The following is a 21,038-nucleotide window of genomic DNA, read 5'->3' on the forward strand; positions in this document are numbered from 1 at the left end:
CCAGCTTATGTTCTACAATCACTTCTAACTTGTTTCTTCTGCTTCGCTGTTGTTACCGCTCTCGGCCTACACAGACAGTGGCTTCCACCGTCCACATCACAGAAACGCCGCGCGTTGCGGAACTGAACTTTTGTTTGACTGGGGCTCTTATGCTCTGTCACCACCCACACAAATGTCCACTTAATCTCCAAAATCGATACATGAGCATGCAGCCGGTGTCTGGTCTGTATTTCTGTCCTTCCTTCTCCAGACTGTGAATGAGAATGGACAGTCCTGGCCCCGGAGCAACCTCTGAAACACAGCGTCTACATAGGTCGTCTGGGCAGTCGTAACGCCCAGTGCATCTGTGTGTGTATTTTTTTTATACAATTTCCCAACGTGAAGGCATACAAGGATATCTGCTTAACAGACACTCCCTAGCTTGCTGTAGGACACAAAAGCTGACCTCAAGGTGTGGCCAATCAGATGCACGCCCGGGAAGCCCTCAGAGCCTCGGGCCAAACAAAGGATGACCCTGGAGAGCCATCAGCCAGGGAGGAGGACCCAACCCCTCCCCAACCTCTCCCCAACCTCAACGCTCAAGGCACGTGATCAGCACGTAGCCTGCGGAGGAGGGAAACTGAGGCGCCGAGGGCGGATTCTACCAACCACCACGGAGACGGTCCCTCCCCACGTGTCCTGCTGCAGCACTTCAGCTCTTTTGTGAGTGCCTTTTCTTTCCCCTTGGAGGCTACTGTTCCTCTTTTTTTTTTTAAACAGACATTAAATAAAAAAGTGTGTCTCTGTCTCTCACGTGTGTGTGTGCCTGCGCGCGCGCGCGCACACACACACACACACACACACACACACACACACACACACACACAGCTTTACTCACCATCAACCACCTTCAGCCCTAACTCCATCTCCCCAGCTCAGGACCAGGCTGGTGACCCTCACCACAACAGCCTCACAAGCTCTTAAACACACGGTGATCAGCAGGCTGGCAGCATTAAACATGAAATGACCACACATGATACTCTCTTCAGAAGACCAAGCTACAAGTATAAAGTTTGAAAAAGACACTCAGCGATGTCATACCACAGCCACGACCTCGTGTGCTGGGTTGACATGGTTCCAGGTAGGGACCACTCTGTCGTTTATTAACTGCAACTTCTGGATGTGAGGTGGTGGTGGGTAGGTAAGTTACAAAAGGGGGAGAGACCAGGAACTCTTTAAAATCAGCTGTACTAGATCCTCATGGATCGTGATCATGACAGAACCTGGCTCTGTTCCTTCTCCCCTAGAAAGGAGCCTAACTGCACTGCTGGCCAATTATAATTGCACACAAGCACCCTGAGTGAGCTGGTCATCACTTTTCTTTAAGCCACATTAACTCCAGCCTGGACGACAGCAGTAGCCCCCTAGCAGGGCTTTCTGCGTGTGTCTTTCCTTACAACTGTCCATTTTATACGGTGTTGCCAGACCAATCATCCTGAATCACATTTCTAGTCATTTCTCAGCTCCACCAGAACTCCACGAGCTAGAAGCTAGGCTTCCCCCAAGAAGATCCGCTGTGTCTAAGGTTCCCTGTCCCGCTGTTTCTTATGCATGCTTTATGCCTCGCGCACGTTCCCCTTTGTTCTCTTGCCTCCTCTTTGCTGATGTGATTACATCAGCCTAAAAGGCCTTTCTTTTTCTAACCCTGACTGGCAAAATCCTCATCTCAATGCCATCGCTTTCGAACGGCTTTCCCAATCTCAATCCCTGACAAACTGAAGGGTTTTGTATTCCCCAGGGAATGTTACACGTCACGGGCATGAAAGGTTTATTCCTCTAATGTTTTTGGAAGGGTATGATACAGGTTTTTACTCATATCAGGTACAAAACACGATCAAGTTAGTTAAGAAAACAGGAAGACCACAAAGCACCAGGAATCAACTATTATCAACAGTCAAGATAAACTCTCTTAGAGAACGGATGCTAGAGGCCTCCCGACTGCGAGAACTTTATTCCCATCAAAGTCCTGAGATGGTTGACAGCTGCTTCTCACCCCAAAGGTGCTCTTTAACTTCTCTGATCTAAACACACACACACACACAGAGCAAGGAAACTTCAATCAGGGGCTAATTTCTCTTCGACTGTTGGCACATTTGATGACTTCTAGCCATCAAGCACTGACACCTCCCTTCAAGGCCTTCAAGGGGTGGGACGAAGGTACAGGGAAAGGTGAGGTGAGGTCCTATTTCAGGGATTGGTGGGGGAAGGGGTCCTGCACCCTCAGCGACACAGAAGGAGGCTTTGTGGAAAACAGGAAGATGATGACACCCACACTGGGAGGGTTACGAACCATAAAATTGTCAGTCTAGAAGGAGAAAAGGATTTCTGGGGCTTTGACAGTTACTGAAACAGGGCGCCAGGCGGGCAGCTTACCGTTAATAAGGTAAGGATGATTGCAGCACTTCCGTAATTCCATCATAGTGTTTAAAAGGTTGGGTACGTTAGCTTGACCACCACCTTTGGAAAGAAACGTAAAATTCTTCTCAAGGATGGCTCGGTAATATTTCTTCTGAATGTTTGTTAGCTCGACTTCAATGATCGTTTCTTCTTTGGGGGCCAAGTTCTTTTCCACGTCCTCCTTGAGACGTCTCAACATCATTGGCTTTAGAATAGCCTGGAGTTTTTGCACCTAAAAAAGGACCTTAAGTAAATGATGGTATCATGATTTGCTGGCATGGTAAAACATTCTAACATGAAAAACCAGGATTCTCTTATTTATTTACCATTCATTTGCATTTGTCAAAACCCAGGAAGGGTATAAAGGCACTAATCTTACAGCTCTCACGACAGACACGCATGAAGGTTGAATGGTGAATTTCTGATGGGCTACTTCACCTGCCCAGGAGTCCTGAACAGCCAGAAGGCTTGAACGGTAGCCATACAGCAGAAAAGAACCCCATTTATTCTGTTAGTTTTCCCTTCTGTTTGTCTTAAGCCCTTAAGGAAGAGACAATGTCATGGGAGTGCCACACTTCAGTTCTCTTCCTTTCTAGAAAGAGCTGCTAGAAAGCATGAGGAAGCCAGGAGCTAACTGGTCCCTGCACCAGTGAGCGAGCGGGGATGTCCCTCTCTGTTCTCTTTTCTATTGGCTGGCAGTAGGATACCGCACACCACACAGCTCTTATTTTAAGAAAAGCAAAGCAAAACAAAACAAAACAGACTTCACTTTGAACTAAGCTAAGAGATTTTAGACAGTAAGTTAGGGGAAGGGGCACATGAAGACCAAGATTTCAAGTGTATCTCTGTGTGTATTTCAAATACAGCCTAATAACCAACACCTACATGACTCTCACGATGTATGAAATAACCAATCACTTTTCATATGCGAGACCGTATTTATCTCTCACAGAAATGCTGCAGGGTCGTTAGGACCCATGTTTCTAAATGAAAATATGTAGACTCAGGAAAAGCCAGCAATGTGACCAAGTAAGAAACGAGACTAGAACCTCAGAACTCCAGGAGGGAAGCAGCTCGACAAACTTTAGCAGCTTCTGAAACTATCCCCAAAAGCATACATGGCAAAACCACCAAACTCGACAGCACGGTGGCTGAAAAGTACAGGAACAGGTAAGGGAACCTCCCTGCAAATCCCAACAGCCCTTCCAGAGGGCAAAGAGCCAAACCAACCAACCAGAACACCACCGTCAGGAAGCCTCAGAATGTCCAAGGAAAGGAGGTATAATGCTCACCTGCCTACTAGGTTGTGGGAAATGGGTATAATTTACATGTTTAAATAGTTAAACCTTAATGCTTTGCCCTTTCAGGGGTTCATCTTCAATTACGTGACTGAAATACGAAGGAAACCTGGTAAATACCTGTTCTTCGGTTTTCAGATCACCAAATTCTTGCATAAAGGTGGTTTCCGAAGGGAATCGACTTGGTTCCAAGAAGTGAAGCAAGCTGAAGAGCTCTTCCACCGTGTTCTGGAGCGGGGTCCCCGTCAGCAGCACTTTGTGTTCCTGCAGGGGTGCAAGGAAAGCAGCTGAGCAAATTGTAACAAAGGACATCTTAACACCGAGGCCTCTCCCAAGATAGGCATTTTCCAACCTCCACTCATGAACGCCGAAATTCAGCACCCACCCTGCATGAAATACAGGAATTAGATCCGAAGGCGTAGATGCAAGAAATGTGGTTTCTGTTTCAGACAGACTCCCAGGTCCCATAAACGTGTCTTGCCATTTTGGTTTTTCCTGGGATTTTTAGGTCACTTTGGTGCTGTGGCTTCGCAGGTCCCGTGTCTCAAGGCTTCTTTCCCCACCAAAGCTTAAGTTTTCCCTACAGTCCCTAGGCTCAGATGAAGCTCGCATGCTTCTCCCTGCTTTCTACAGGACAGGCTCTCTCCGGCCCATCTGCTTCCTGCATGACTCACTTCAGGGACAAAAGAAGCTCTTCCACAGGCAACAGCACATGAAAAACTATTTTGTTCTCCAAACATTTCAAAGTAGCAGAGGTCAGCTTGGTTTTAAATGCCACGATCACTTTTTGTTTTTTAAGTAGATGCTATTTCTAACTTTGTCTCCTTGAACCAAGGCAGGTATTTCTTTAAGGCAATTCTTCCTGTTTACAAGCTCTTTCTCCAGCTTTCCTTATGCCATTTGTACCCCTGTCCTCCTACTTCTATGTATCAGACATGGTGACCAGTCTTAACGACGGTGAATTTACTAATCTTAAGGGCCTTACTATTTTCTACTTTGGCCATCTGGTACACAGCACCGTTAATAAAGCTATTTCAGAAAGTGGCTACACCTTCTAGGAGGTTCAGAAGCAACACTCTGAACTGGAAGTCTGACATGCTTGGTTGCCGAGCAGAAAGTATGTGCTCAGTAAACACTGGATGATGACCCACCTAAGGGTAAGCTCATTCTCTCAATAACTACCGTGTCATAGCTGTCAATGAAGTACTTCGAAAGCGAGGTGAAGCAGTGCAATTTGCTTTTATTCTTCCTTTGCTCCCTTTCAAAAAAAGAGGTCTCTGACTTAGGAAGATACGCAGATCACCATCATCTTCCAAATCATTAAATTCATAAAGAGTAAGGAGCTTGCAAATCAATTCAAGATTTTCTAATGTATAACCATACCGGTGAGTAACATGGGCCATGATCTCTGACATATTCAAGTCTGGAATTACTTTATCCAAGAATTTTTTTAAAATACTGCCACAGATTCAGGAAAAGAGTTACTGCAGTGGAAGAGCTGTATTGGTACTAAAGACTGTCTCCCATTTTTTTTATATCCTTTATGACCAAGTGAAACCCTGAGCCGCTAACCAAATATTTCAGAGAGAGCCTTTTAAGTTATTAATTTCAAAATTACCTTATTTGGGGGGAAAAAAAGCTTCTTTTTTATGCTGCTTCCCCTTAAGGGCTGTTTAAAGCCAGTTATACTAAACGATTACACATATGACCCTTTGGTAAGGTTGCATCAGTAGCAAAATAAAACCAGGTTTCCTTCTGAAAGTAACTACTACGTAACATACAACTAATGTACAGGTGTCACAAAATGTCAGGTTAGATATGGGCTATCAAGCTTATCACCTCCAAGCTCAACTAGGCCAGCAGCTAAGCTTTTGGCTTGAAAACGTTACCATTCTTTTCAGCTCTGATGGAGTGACATCCATTTAATTTCACTTCAACAGAATCTTTAATTTGTATGAGGCCTCCTGACAATGAAAGATGACATAACAGAATCCATGAAGAACTACTACCGGACTTCCTTGGTTGCTCAGTGGTTAAGAACCCGCCTGTCAATGCAGGGGATACAGGTTCGATCCCTGGTCTGGGAAGATCCCACATGCCGTGGAGCAACTAAGCCCGTGCACCACAACTACTGAGCCCATATGCCACACCCACTGAAGCCCGAGCACCTAGAGCCCATGCTCTGCAACGAGAAGCCACTGCAATGAAAAGCCAGTGCACCACAACAAACAATGGCCCCCACTCGCCGTAACTACAGAAAGCGCACATGCAGCAACAAAGACCCAACACAGCAAAAAAAAAAAAAAGTTAAAAAAAAAAAACAAAGACCAACTACTATCATCTCTAGAACATCCCTTCCTCGTCAATAAGGGACAAGGAGATGGCCCTGCCTCCAGGGCTCCTGTGGAGGACAGTGGGGACCATAAATATCCCGCATCCCAGCATCTTCACAAGGGTTTCCCTTGTGACGGGAGAACTGAAGACACTCGCTGGTCCTCTCTTTCAGAGAACACACTTAAAGATAACCCTCATCACTTTCATCATAACTTCATCTAGTACAGGTAACAGCGGTTCCCTGTGACCTGCTCCGTAGCTGCATATAGTTATTATCTGCTATTTTCACCGTGACTAATTCTAGGAAAGATGAATAAAAAGTGGCCAGTGTATAAGTTCTCATGAGGTATATTTTAAGTGAGGATTTAAAGACCAGGCAATGAGCTGTTCAGAACTGGATAAATATAATCATATTCTAATTCTGAACAGTGATGTGCTCCACCTAGAAAACAACTCTTGTGAGAGTAAAGATTCTTGATCATCAGAAAAAAATTATTTTGTTCATTTGCTAATCAGAGCTTCCCATGGTGAGACGTGAAGGAGTTACAGGTGTGCCAAGTCCGTGGGGCAGCCGGCAGGGATGTGACAGTCAGGATCCCAGGGCTGGTCACCTGCGGTGGTGGCCAGCCTTCTCGGCTTGCCCTGGTATGATACACAGATACCATCATCTTATACATGTGCCATTATATGACAATGGTGAGGGAAGACTGGGTAGCAGATTCTAATCCATTAATGAAGTGTTACCATAAATGACAGAAAATCCTTTGAAATCTCCCAATGACAATTAGATTGTTTGATGTTGACAGTTAAACAAACAACACTCACCAGTGAAGGGCTGTTTTGCAGTTAGAATCTACTATCCGGGAGCACAGGCACTAATAACAGAAAACAACTCACATACACTCAGATGACTATTTATACCTCCAGGAGACGGCGCCATGACTGTGTCTCATGTGGACCCGTGTGAAGATGGGCCCCTATCTCAGGAGACGTGCTTAGATATTTCATGAGAGTTAATGTTCACCTAAACATTAATAGGTTTACTTCGATGTAAGACTAAAATGTCACCTGGAGAGACCAAATACAGCCACAGAGTTCCTCTTTTCCATATGCTTATTCATGTCTTCAAGACTATTCACCGTTTCTAAGTGTGCTAATTTGTTTTCTGGATTGAACACCAAATAATACAAACTGCTCTGAGAAAGGTCTTAAGGATGGGAGATCCCATCCTAAATAGGATAATTCAGTCAGATTTTTTCCTTTAAACAAAACTAGATTTTGTTTGTTTTTAATTAAAAGAATAGCTGGCTAATCCAATCCCCTTAATTTAGGAATAAAAGAAGCCTCTTCAAAGAACCAGCTGCAACAGAAAGCTTTTAAGTGTTCTTTTCGGTGGTACCAGTCTTCAGTAAAAAATTTACAGCCACGAACATTCAGAATATTCCTTCCCATATCAAACTCCCAATTAACAAGAGATCAAATTAATCTAGAGAAGTCAATATTAAAGGGATTTTAAAAATCTTTTTGTACTTTTAAAAAACTCATCAAAACATCCAAGGCATGCTAAATAACTATATATTTGCTTCTTAAATGTACATTAAAAATATAAACAAGTGATCAAAATCCACCTTGTAAACTACAGAGTGAAAAAAGAAAGCTGAGGATGACTGAGTCATGTAGTGATTTCTGCTAGGAAATCATACAGCAGTGTAGAAAGAAAAATACATTAAATCCTACCACTTCTACAATATGTTATCCCCTGAAACTCCTACTGAAAAAAAATCTAGAAAAACCTCATCAGGAAGCCCTGACCTCTCTGGGAAGCTGGAAGAGTATGGGATAGACGTGTCTAAAATTCCAGATCAAATTCAAAGTCCTGTAATGCCCCCAAATTCTAAGTGTCTGCACAAACTGGACCTATTCCAGATATCCACTCGACTTACTGAGAACTTTCACCTACAAGTCCTTCTGGCCCCTGGACGCCAAAACCTATGAGCCCTGGAATATAACTGGATTATCACCGCGGAGCTAATGTTTGGCCCGACAGCTTATGAAATGGCAGTATTTCCAAACAAAAGGGAAAAGCAAATTCTTGAAACTCATTTCAGTGAAAACACCATAACTATCCTCTGCTGTGATACAACTGTGCAAAGACACCAGCCAACAGCCTGAGAATCAAGAAGACGGCAGCAACTTTTAAGAAACTGAAAGCTCGGGGCATACATCACAGCATTTGACAGGCTTTGCAAACACCCTTCAAAGGTATCAGTCAGAATCAGAGCAGCAGGAATACTGAGTCAGTAAGAATTCTATTCGGGGTCAAGGGAATTGCCAACGTGACTACTGACCAAGTCCATCATCTTGAGTCCCTCCAGCAGCTTGCAGTTCCTATTCTTCAGCCTGTGGGCTTCATCAATGACTACACAGCGCCAGGGAATGTTCCGCAGCTCAGGACAATCGGTCAGAATCATCTCAAACGTAGTGATGATGGCATGAAACTTATAGGACCCCTTTATCACTCGACCCTGTAAGAACAACTCTGGGTTATTACTTAGCATTAAAGATTACATTAACAACTTTAGGGAAGAATACATAGCATAAGACATATGTACTGATCCCTTCAGGGACATCTTTATTTTAGGTAACACAAACTTTATTTTCAAGGTATACTGGAGGTTTTAAGTTGTCACGGTGCAGCAGAGCTTTAAAACCTTTTCTTTTTCAAGAAGTCTGAAAATTGTCAGTAAAATTTCCAACCCAATTTCCTTACAGATCATATGCAGCAAAGTGCCACTAAGGGTGCCCATTCTAGTTACATCCTACAGGCTTCAAAAGGTGAAAGGCCAAAGGGATTATGTATTAAGACAACTTTTAAAAAATGTTTTTCCCTTTTAAAACTTTTTTTTTCACTTTTGTAACTTACTTTTTACTTTTAATATGCTAACATGAAAAAAACTTTCAACTCAGAACTTATGACAACTTCCCAAATCTAAAGATCAACAACAAACTAGATCTTAATATTCTTCTCTTTAAGTATTTAATTATAAGTCAGATTTTACACTCAAGGCAAACGAACATAGAAAACAAAACTCTGTCCTACTTCCAGCTATAGGACTTCCATTTACCACCTATTGCTTAAAACTATTTTAACATATACTATTTATTCTTCTTTCTTTGTCATTTATAATGCTTCACTGTCAACATCATAGGATAATTGCATACAGGTAACTAAAATCAGTTAAAAATCATAGCAATTGCTACTAAGAGCCAAAGTATGTACCAGTTAATCCTACATACCTAATATTTTTCACTTCTAGTAACAATAAATAACACAATATTCTTTCCATTCACATTAACTCCATTTTTTGTTTCGCTTTCTTTTACGGCTTGCAAAATAAACCAAATTAGCATATCAATACATTAAATGATTTTCAGCAGTCATCCAAGGTAAAAGAAAAAAAAATTTCATTCATTCCAATCATTAGAATGACCAAAACTATAGATAAAGACCTGTAATCATAAGATGTGGAACTATAATACAAACACAAATTGGGTAAAAAATCTAAAGCAAATTTCTCAATTCTGCAAAATCTAGACCAACCCCTCAAAAGTCTGAGACCATTTTAACATCCCACACCTTAAAATGCCCATAAGCAAAAGGACCACCCGCCTGCGACGCTTTACCTGGGGATCTTTGAAGTACATTTCATACAGCTGAATGGTCCGACGACTAGCTTGACTCCCATGATACACAACCACGTTCAACTCTGTCCAGGTCCGGAATTCCCTTTCCCAGTTGGGGATTGTGGACAAGGGGGCAATTACTAGAAAAGGGCCATGGATCCCTTTCAAATGTATCTCATAGAGAAAGGTGATGGACTGGATAGTTTTCCCCAAGCCCATTTCATCTGCTAAAATGCAGTTTCGCCTTTGGGAGGGAAATACAACAAGGAAACTTTAGTAAGTACACATACAGGACAGCTGTATAGCTCTATTATACTCATAAATGCATGTCTCAGATGTTTCCTTAGATACCGTCAAACATATTTCCAAACAAAATGCTCTAAGACATAAAAATTATTTCTACACACGTCTATCAATCTCTATATTGATATTTGTTAAGTAAACAAATATTAAGCCCATTTCTGGTGTTTGCCTTTTTTTAATACTTTCTATTAGGGAGTTAAAATGTTAAGTTATATTTCATCCATACTCTTGATGACTACAAAAGAGCTACTGTAGGCTTTTTTTTTTTAAATAGAAGGAAAACACATTGTACATACATGTTGTACCAATTGAAAAGTAGCCAGTTTACTCCCTCCAACTGGTATTCCCTGAGTTTGTTATTGTTTTTATACTCCCTGGAACTCTCCGATTTCTTCCAATCACCAGCAGGAGGTCGCTCCTGTTTCAAACACAGTAAATCCCGTTAGTGGTTTCTCAGAGACCACAGCCCTGCCCTGTTTTCAAATTCAACCCTCCGCCCCTCGCCAGCCCTTACCACGCGCTCTGTTTCCGGCTCCCTGGACAGCAGCTTCTCAAACTCTTCGATCTTGGCTTGGTCTATGTCCTGCCTCAGCTCCCACGTGCTGTCTTCGTAAGGCAGCGAGCACCACTTCACCAGATAGTGAGTCACAGGCTGGGCCGGTTTAAATACAGCACAGTTGGATTCGTATGAAACACACATGTTCTACTTCACTTACGACAGACACTACCCCAGCCACAGTAAGACGGAGCAGGTAGAAGTTTTAAAACTATGACCACTGAACGACTTGCCCTTAAGTTACAGAGTCTCAAGTCTAAACTGGAAATATTATTGTATATTATCAGAACAAACTGATTTTTATCGCAGCCACTGGTAAGTCATGTTCAAAAGTCAAAAAGTATAAAGAAATAGCTAGCAAATAACAAAGCTGAATTCAAGCCTTATTCTTATCTGTGCAAATAAACCATCAGGCTTCTGGTGTGTTTACATATTTACCTAACTGGCTACTTTCTTAAAGAATGAGAAACAGGCTTGAATTTATTGAATTTCTTCTTTTTTCTTAAAGAGATACTGCTTGCATCCAATCACTTTACAATAATATGTTTGAGCTCTAGAAGTCTGGAGAGCAAAATATTTTGCTTTGGCTTTCTTCTAGAAAATATTTGAGTTTGTTGATCTTCATTTCAGGACCAAGGTACACCGACCTGGTTGTCGTGTTACAAACATTTGCTGTACTATGTAAATATACTGTGGGGAAAAAATTTTTTTTTACATACAACTAAGCAAAACTAGAAAAGTAAACATCATGTTACAGATATGGTCTTTGAAACATCATGAACCTCGTGATACAGCTTGGAGTTCACTGCAGACTCACTAGACAAGCAAGATTCAAACACTTTATAAAGTTTAATTTACAAGAAGCAGCTAGGAATGACAGACGTCATGGTGGGTGGGCATGTCCTCACTAAGACACAATGCTCAGAAGTCATTAGACTTGTCTTTACTCTCACGCCCTACCAACTGTCCTTTACAACCTCGTAGGGTTCTGCAAAGCAACGTGAGCATGGCAAGACTGGGATCTCACAGAGAAAGAGTTCACAGTATCCTCTGTGTACCACATTAAATGAGGTTCATCAACTTCACTAAGGATGTCCAAATGTTAAATATCACTGAATTGCATTCTGCTACAAGAGCGCTCTTTTTATAAGGGAAACTGGTGCTATATATAACAGATTTATATGAAAATATATTGAATTCTTTGTTGATCATATCTGAAACTGTGCAAAACGACAATCTATTTGCTTCACATTGAAAACCGATTTCTTTTAAAAAAGTTCTCAGACTAAACAAAGAACACATTTACAGTGATGATTAAGTCCTAAAACTAATAGTAAGTCAATAAATTTCAGTTAAATTTAGACCAAGTGTGTCATAATCCAAGGCTCTGACCAGGACCAGATCTAGGAGTCCGTGATCATTCTCCGTAAACACACATAAGCCGTCTGAGTCACTGCTCCCTAAGACAAATGGTCTTCTGTTACCTCTCCCCGGTCATCTGTGCTACGTGCAAAGTCCATTATCCGGTCAACCTCCACGTAATCTGGATTAAAAAGCTCATCTTCAATCTACACCAAAGGAAAAAAAGTTAAAATGTTTATTTAACTCCTGAGAGTAAACACTATTTCACTTTTCACCAGGAAATAATATTTTGGGTCGCAGCAATACAGAATTTATATTTGGCAAGTTCTATTTTATTAATTGAAATGCTACAATTTAGCAAAATCACTCCCCATGAGGAAATCAGACTTCTCAGACTTTGTTAACTGGGTCTTTTAATTACTGTGTGAAACCTTTTTACTGTGAGAGAATGTTTAAGAATATTTTAAATGAAGTGTGAAATTACAATTCACTAATGAGCAATCCAAAAGGCTTATGGCACGCAACGCATTTAGCATTCTTGAAAGTACAGCTCTCAACGAAGAATCAGAGCCATGCACAGTAAGTGCTGTTGGAGTCTCATAACTATTGGAGTTGTCTGATGCCTTGTAGCATCATTTGCAGAATGTTATTCAAAAGCTAAAAATGCCGAGACCAGTGAATTCCATATTTTAGCGTGAACAGAGCTTACGATGTTTGGTTGTCTTTGCCAATCAATATTAGTACCTCATTTGAATACAGTCTTGGCGTTCATCTAAGTGTTCTAATGATTTATTTGTACTGAACATACAGCATTTGGCTAAAAGTATTAAGGATAAAGAAATGAGGCTTAAAAAACTGGGTTCTTTAGCCGACATATTAACAATCTTTTACAAAAGTAAAGTAATGCTGCTTGCCTGCAAAGTTATCTCATGTAAAAGAACAGAATTTGGCTCAAAAGGAAGTTACAGACTAAGCCATACTTTAAAGAAGTCAGAGTCAGATAAGTTAGAAAAGACACATTATTATGTGTTCCTAGAGATTAATTTATCAATAATATAACTTCATTAAAATGCTTTGCAAAGACATATTAGAAGCTGCTTAGATACTGTTCGTAGTCCCGAGATGCAGGTTAAAGAGCTGTTCAGTCACAGACAGCTCGAGCATAACAAATATTCCCTGGGCTCCTGAACCCACTTAAAGCACCCAGTTTGGGTGCTTTAAACTGTAAATTATGAAACAAAAGCAGAAATACCAACGTGTGATTCAACCGCCTCAGGCCTTGACACAGAGTTCATGAGTAAGGCAAAAAAAAACAACTGAAATGTTCAGTTAATTTCAAATGTTAATATATTAAATGCACTGGCTTTGTCAAAGCTTCTAGATTTAGGTACGCAATATCTTTGTATTATTCATATACCGCATAAACACTAAAACTTTCCATAAACTAGGTTTTTATGATAAAAGCTCTTTAAGACAACTTGTTCTTAAACAGAACCTTTCATTGTTAAATTAAAATCCTTAGCTTTTCTCCTAAACTCGTTTTTCCTTCAAACAAGTAATCTATGCCTCATGTATGTGACGCAGTTTCCAGTTTTGATAATCTTTTTAGTTGCAGTGATTTAAAAGGAAGCCTGAGATGAAACAGAGAATGCAAAAGTGGTTGTAACTAAAAATCCCAAAGAAGCAGAACCATGGGGTACCTGAAGCCAAGACCACCTATGGGACACAACAAACAGGTGCATGTGGTGGGTGTGGGGTGGTATGCTCTGTGTGTGTGTGTGTGTGTGTGTGTGTGTGCGTGCACACGCGCGCACACACGTGAAAGAGTAAGAGGGGAACAGAATAGTACCCTCTGTTAACCCTTGGATCATCTTTTCAGACCAAGTTTATGCTACTTCCATTCAAGACAAAGCTTAAGATTTCTAGTTACCAAGTTACCAACAAGATAATGTATTTCAGCCTTGGTACAAGTGATTCACAGAGACTGTAACAGACAGACTAGACAGCAAGGGCTGGGCCCAAGTCCATGAAGTGCATCTGACTCTGGGAAACACAGTCAAATAAGTTTAATGAACAGAACCAGGATTTAAGGACCGGGGTGGTGGTAACCACTGTATTCTTTCCTTTTCTCACCAAGGATGCACAGAAAAATCAGCAGAACAGACAGTGTCTCCTTCTAGAAGGAAGCTAAGGATTTCGACTTGCCCAATGTCACAAACATTTAACTTTAGTTTCATGAAGGGGCATGAAAAATAGAACTTCCCAGTATTTTCTCAGAAACTGCCCTTTCAAAGAAAGAATCACCTAAATATTCCCCAGGACACGAGGAGTGAGTCACATCCAAGCAACTCCACCTGCTCGGCGCTGACCATTGCACGCAAGGAGCCTAGTGCTCAGTGACGCGGGCACATCTGCCTAGTGGAACCCCTCCACCTGACCGCCCATCCAGTGCAGATTTTACAGTATGACTTTCGGGCCATGGACATCAGATTCAGACCTGAAAGTATAAGGATTGACTGTATGACATGAACTGAACACTCTTCTGTCGTCCCCCCGCCCCGGCCCCCAATCTCCAACAAGGCACTGGGTGTGAAGTTGGTCGTGAAGCAGGTATTACTTTGCACCAAATTTCACACTTCTTTACAGTTTACCTTCTGCTAACTCCTCTATGGAGAGGAAAACTAGTAAGTCAGCCAGTTTAGTCTTTCAATGTGACGGTTTCTCTTCTATTTGCTTGAGGCTGTAAGTGAAACCAAATTGGGGATCACTAGCCCAGCGACCCCAGGAAGCAGGCTATGAGAGCATTTTGTCAACGTAATTGACTCCACTGGAGGGGAACCTGACACTTCTTAAAATATGCAGGCCTTCTTCCCTGCCCTAGGTATGGGTACCTTCTCATCTTAACTGATAACTTAGGATAAAGGGGGTGGGCAAAGATTCTAGATACTATGCCAACTTTTACAGCACAGCCTGTTATCTGTGAAAAGGAGTCCAGGGAAAACTCCCTGTAATTAGGCACTGACTTGAACAAAAGAAATTTGTCACACACCTTCCCCAACAGAAATAAACTTTTATATCCTAGAACTTACACTTAATACTCACTGTAGAGTTTTTAACCTGATAAAGTTCAATAGCACTTTTGTCTACTGACTTTTTTCACTGTCTACTAATTGTACTTCCATTACAAGATTTAATCATACCATCATATTTCCACATAATATCATAAGGACCAGTATCTTCTAGAACTAAGCAACAGGAAGAATGAGAAATTTCCTGTTTACAAATTATTTTAGCAATAACCAGTTACCAACATGCAAGTAACAGCACCAAATGAGGCAAACTAGTTTTTCCTAATATACTGACCTAAAATTAAAAACTCAGAACATTTTAAAAATGTAAATACTTTAGAAAATTAACCAGGTTTTCCATACCTCTGAAAGGAATTTGTTCTGGCCCTGCTTTGCCTTAAATCGTTTAATCTTTTGCTGAATTCTCTTATCTTTTTCCAGATCTTCTACAGATGCCCATTGACAATGAAGATAAGAGCTAAAGGAATAAAATAATATACTTGAAACAGGTAGCAAATAATTAACCCTTTATTATACATGTTCATCATCATTCCCCCAAAATCAACCAAACAGATAATTAATGTAATAACCTGTTTAATTACTCACAGAGGCTGCCGAGCCACGTTTAGTATAACTACTGATGTCTGAGAATAAGAAAAGAAAACCAATAATGGTGCCTAAAATTTGCCTCCTGCCCTGGTACTGCAGCTCTCTTACCCACTTCCCATTAAAAAAAGAAAAGGAAAGGACCTAATAACAAGCTGTTTTCATACGTGAATTGATTACACTTCAATACAAAACAATTAGCACTACAGGGTGGCCTTAATTATGAATCTGTTTTGAGCCTTTTATCATTAATTGAGAAATAAAAGGTTTTTGCCATGTTAAAAGAATTCAAATTTAAAACAGCAAAGGTAAACCGAACTTCCTCCTTCTAAAGCAACTGGCGAGCAAAGGACCACCACCAGCTCTGGAACCCTTGGCCCCCAGTCGTCTTCTAGTCAGTTGCCCTTTCCCGGCTCTAAGATGATGGCCCTTGGGGTTCCTTGTGAATCTTTCATTCCCTACTGCCTACCCTCTCCTTGCACTGGTTAGTCTCCTACGGTTCAGACTTGCCTGCTCTGAGCACATGCTGTGTCTTCTCTGACCTGAACCTGAATATTCCCCACCCTTCCTTTTTCATCCCCGAGACTCACAGGTATACAGTTATTGATGTTTTATGGTACCTCTGATGTTCTTTCACTTGGTTATTTCAATACTCTTTTGTACCATCATCCTCTCCCTGCCCTGCCCCACCCCCACACCTCAACTGTCCCTTATTTCTCTTTGTGGTGATGACATTAAAAAGAAATGAGGTGCTTTCCAAATCAAGGGACTGCTACTTATAGAAATTATGCAGCCACTATAAAACCTCTCAAAAAAATGATTAAGATAAGGAAAAGGCTTCTGACATTATATATATATCATTTTTATTTATGTAACATCTAATATGCATTTTCATAGGTGGGACCAATTTAGTCCTTCTACAATTGACTGTGGGAGATAAGGACTTTAGATACGTATGCCTTGTATAGCTGTCAATTGACAGAAACCCTGTACACACACACACACACACACACAAAACAGACTAGATGCAAATGCATCAAAATGTTAGTAGCAATCATTCTGGGTGGTATGACTGAATACATTTTATTTTCTACTTTCAATTTGTATTTTCCAAATTTTCAGTAAATAATATGCAATACTGCTATAACCAAAACCAATTATTATAACTAATTATTGGATAGAAAAAGGTACATGTGCAGTCAGCACTCTTGTCTTGGCTGAGGTGCACATGCCTGAAAGCACCGCCAGGGTGGCCTTGAGGGAGACACAGGCACTTGAGCAGCGGGGTGCAGCCCCACTCTTCCTCTTGTAAACTGGGCTGAAACTTTCAGGCAGAGACTCCGCTTTAACTAAGTGGACAAAAACCACAGGCTTTTCCACTAGGATCAGAAACAAGGCAAGGATGCCCACACCTCCACTACTATTCAATATCATATTCCAGGCATCAGTCAATGCTGTTAGATGAGAGAAAACAAGAGGAGTGATCATTGGAAAATAAGAAGTAAAACTCTCTCTATCTGCAGCTGACATGACTACATAACTGGAAAACCCTAGAGAATCAATTAGGAAACTAACTCAAATAATAAGATAAAATAATTCAGTTATGTAGCATGATATAAAATTAACAGACAGAAGTCAGATGTCTCCTTTCACACAAATAATAACCAGTTAGAGGAAATAATGTTAGAGAAAACCTCTTTTACAGCAGCAACAAAGACAAAATACGTAGTAATATATTTAATAAGAAGTGTGTGAAACTTATATAAGGAAGTATTTAAAACCCTCCTAAAAGACACAAAAGTCAAGTTGAACCAACTGGAAACACATCCTTGTTTTTAGATAGCATGACTCAACATCACAAATCATAAACTTGCAATTTAACACAATGTAAATAAAAATATAAACAATCATTCAACGGAGTTAGACAGTGAATGCTGGATTTACATATAAAAATAAACATGCAAAACATCCAGGAAAACAGTAAAAAGGAAACATGTTAGGGGAAACTAGATATGTCAATATTAAAATGCACTATAAATCTTCTTTAAGTAAAACAGTGTGAGGACATTAGAATAAAGAACAGATATGGACCCAATAAATATGTATGTATCTTTAGTTCATGGTAAAGGTTGCAACTCAAATCACTGGGGCAAAGATGAGCTTTTTAATAATGATGCTGGGGGACTACCCTGGTGGCGCAATGGTTAAGAATCTGCCTGCCAATTCAGGGGACATGGGTTTGATCCCTGGGCCGGGAGGATCCCACATGCCATGGAGCAACTAAGCCTGTGTACCACAACTACTGAAGCCCACGTGCCTAGAGCTGGTGCTCTGCAGCAAGAGAACCCACTGCAGTGAAAAGCCTGCGCACAGCAATGAAGAGTAGGCCCTGCTCGTCACAACCAGAGAAAGCCCTTGCACAGCAACAAAGACCCAATGAAGCCAAAAATAAATAAATAATTATTTATTAAATGATTTAAAAAAATGGTGCTGAAACAACAATATTTGGAAAAGAATAAAATTAGAGTCATGCTTTACCCCATACACAAGAATAAACACCAAGCGGATGAAGCACCTAAACAGAGAAGATGAAACCATGCAAATACTAGACGAAAACACAGCAAATTCCTCTTTAACCAGGGGGTAGAAAAGGCTTTCTAACTATGACTCTAAAGTCAGATCCTATAAAAGGAAAGATTAATAAATCTAAATATACAAAATACTGTTTAAAACTTACAATGCTATAAGCAACAATAAATAAAGCTAAATGACAACTGAAACTGGGAAAAGACAGCTGCAACATATAACAGATTAAGGACTAACTAATATCTCACATATATAAAGAACTGTTAAAAATTGAGGGAAGCACAATAGAAAAATGGGCAAAAGATATGAACACAATTGACAGAACAAGATACAACAATGGTCAAACTTACGAAAAGATGTTCTAAGTCAGTCACAATAAAAGAAAATGCTATTTAAAACTGTACTGAAATATGATTTCCCACCAAAAAAAAACCCACAAAAAAACAAAAAACAGAAAAACTCCACACTACATTAGAAAGGTTGTGGGGAAATAGGGTGCTCTCCTACATTGCTGGTAGGAATGCAAACTAACACAACACTTCGGGAAGGGACTTTTGCAATGTCTAACAGAAGTACATTTATGTATGTCTTTTGATCTAGCAACCCCAATTCTAAAAATTCACCCTGAAGCTATGCCTCCAACAATTCAAAAACATATAAGCATGAGAATATATATAACAGCATTATCTATAACTATAAAATATCAGAAACCATTTACATGCCAACATACTCAGGAGACTGGTTGGATAAGTTATGACACAGCCGTGCAAAGGAGTACTAGACAGTTGTAACAAAGGATGAGGAAGACCCTATGCACTGATGTTGAATAACTCAGTACATACAGTATTGTGAAAAAAGCAAAGTGCAAACGTGTACTGATGCTATTCTTTTATGTTTAAAAAGGGGAAGTAATACATAAAGTCTACCTACCTATCTTTTTATCTATCTATCTGCACATTCATGCCAAAACTTATAGGAAGGATAAATCTGGGATTAATGAGAAGGTAAGTAGGAATGGGGTGGAAAGGAAGGGAGGATGGCACTTCTTCTTTGGGTATCATTTTCTGTACTGTTCTGACTATTCAACCGTGTTAACATCTCATGAACTTGAAAAAAGAAAAAAAAAAGCAGCAAGGATGGGGTGCAGCCTAAAGTGGAATACAAATACAAACAGAAACTAATGAACCAAACTTGGCAGCAAATAAAACATCACACTGAAGAGGGGCGGGGAGGAGAAGAACTAACCAGAGGAAATGCTGAAAAAAGCATTTAGCCTCTATATCATCAGGCTAAAGACAAAAAATTCTAAACAAATACTGAATGAACTCTAGTAGCAGGCTTCTTTTTCACAGAAATATGGCCTACTAATTCTGAAGCCACTTCTTACACATTCCAGGATTAACAAATAAGAAAATATATTATGGATAATAAGAGCAAGGTTTCTCGTAGTTAAAAAAAAACGTTATTAACATTGGAAGGGGAAAGAATAGAATGAATCCTGTGGTACTGAAATAAAATTGGAAGTATCACTATAAAGGCATTGTTTGTCCTGTTGGTAGGCAGGTAGACAGACGTGCATGTGTGTATATATATAAACATATACATATGTGGAACATACGTATGTATGTCATACATGCATAGTATATATACACACACAGGTGCATGCCCTTCTTAGTCCCATCCACTGAGAGGCCTGGAAGCAGCAACTCCCCAGCAGCAATGAGCACACCTTGTACCCAAATCTTGGTTTCTAAATGCCCTTCTCCAGTAAAAACAACCAAGGGTCCTTGGAGAAAGGACCAATTCCAGGACTTAAACAAGGAAGTTGCAAGGTGAGTCTAGAACATCGTCTGGTGCCAGAAAGTAAGGAAGAGCTCAAAGAGGGATGGGGACAAGGCAAAAGGAGAGAGGAGACAGCCTGAAGGGGCTCCCACTGGCCAGATCTGGGATAATGTGAGCAAAGTAAATAACGATGTGACAGTGAGGAATTATGACCCACTGAATAAAATAAGACTCCACACGCCTACACAGCTATATATAAGCAAATAGGTAAGAAGGTAAGCTCTTCCTTACAGTAGAAACCCAACCAACAAATTCAGAAGGAACAATGGAATTGTTAAACCACCACTCAGCAACCACTATCATACTTAAAAAATAGTCTCAAAGTATCTTCCTACAAGATACTTTTTAAGTATAAGAAGAAAAACAGGAATTCTTTGCACTATTTTTGCAATTTTTCTGTAAATCTGAAATTACGTCAAAATGAAAGGTTAAAAACTTTTAGTTCTATGGAAATGTTAACTTCCCTTAGATCTCAATAGTATCAGACAGGAAAGCTATTTTTTAGCACTGCTTTGCCTCATCTCAAATGACTGATGACGGGTGACTCGTCTCCCCTGGCACCTGGTCAGGGACTGCACTGGGATTGGTCACAGGTGAGAAGAGGTGATTCCCACACACCAAGCACCTCTGGCCCCACCGCCACACACTGACTGGGATGGATGCCTGTCTAGTGGTACCTTTTCTTGGCAACTGACACTTAAACCTCTTTGCTTTGAATGTGGTTTGATAAATCCACCAGAGGACTCTCTCTCTCTCCAGCTTCCTTAGTTATCTCCTCCTCATCACGTCTTTCCACTCTCCTTATGAGACTATGCAAAGCCATGCCTGTGCGTAACTGGCATGTGTGTGAACTCCCCGAGCTCTGGTGCAAAGTGATGACAGCATCTAATGTTTACCGAGCATTTTTCATTTCACTGAACTCTTACAATAACACTCATAAGAAACTCCATCTTTTTACCTGGC

At 40.6% G+C, this 21,038-nt stretch overlaps 1 protein-coding gene across 2 annotated transcripts in view; it reads right to left on the minus strand.

Moving 5' to 3' along the window:
* The window catches only part of CHD7 (chromodomain helicase DNA binding protein 7), a 180,797-nt gene that overhangs the window by 32,340 nt on the left and 127,419 nt on the right, over positions 1-21,038 (minus strand). For both annotated transcript variants that reach the window (XM_057734511.1, XM_057734510.1), the window contains exons 8-15: positions 15,405-15,519; positions 12,096-12,179; positions 10,570-10,707; positions 10,352-10,473; positions 9,753-9,996; positions 8,417-8,593; positions 3,855-3,998; positions 2,413-2,668 (exon numbers count right to left, since the gene is read on the minus strand). In XM_057734511.1, coding sequence (XP_057590494.1) covers positions 2,413-2,668; positions 3,855-3,998; positions 8,417-8,593; positions 9,753-9,996; positions 10,352-10,473; positions 10,570-10,707; positions 12,096-12,179; positions 15,405-15,519 — 1,280 coding nt within the window. The remainder of the gene's footprint in view (positions 1-2,412; positions 2,669-3,854; positions 3,999-8,416; positions 8,594-9,752; positions 9,997-10,351; positions 10,474-10,569; positions 10,708-12,095; positions 12,180-15,404; positions 15,520-21,038) is intronic.

The sequence above is a fragment of the Hippopotamus amphibius genome, chromosome 5, assembly GCF_030028045.1.
Source record: "Hippopotamus amphibius kiboko isolate mHipAmp2 chromosome 5, mHipAmp2.hap2, whole genome shotgun sequence".
Taxonomy (NCBI): Eukaryota; Metazoa; Chordata; class Mammalia; order Artiodactyla; family Hippopotamidae; genus Hippopotamus; species Hippopotamus amphibius.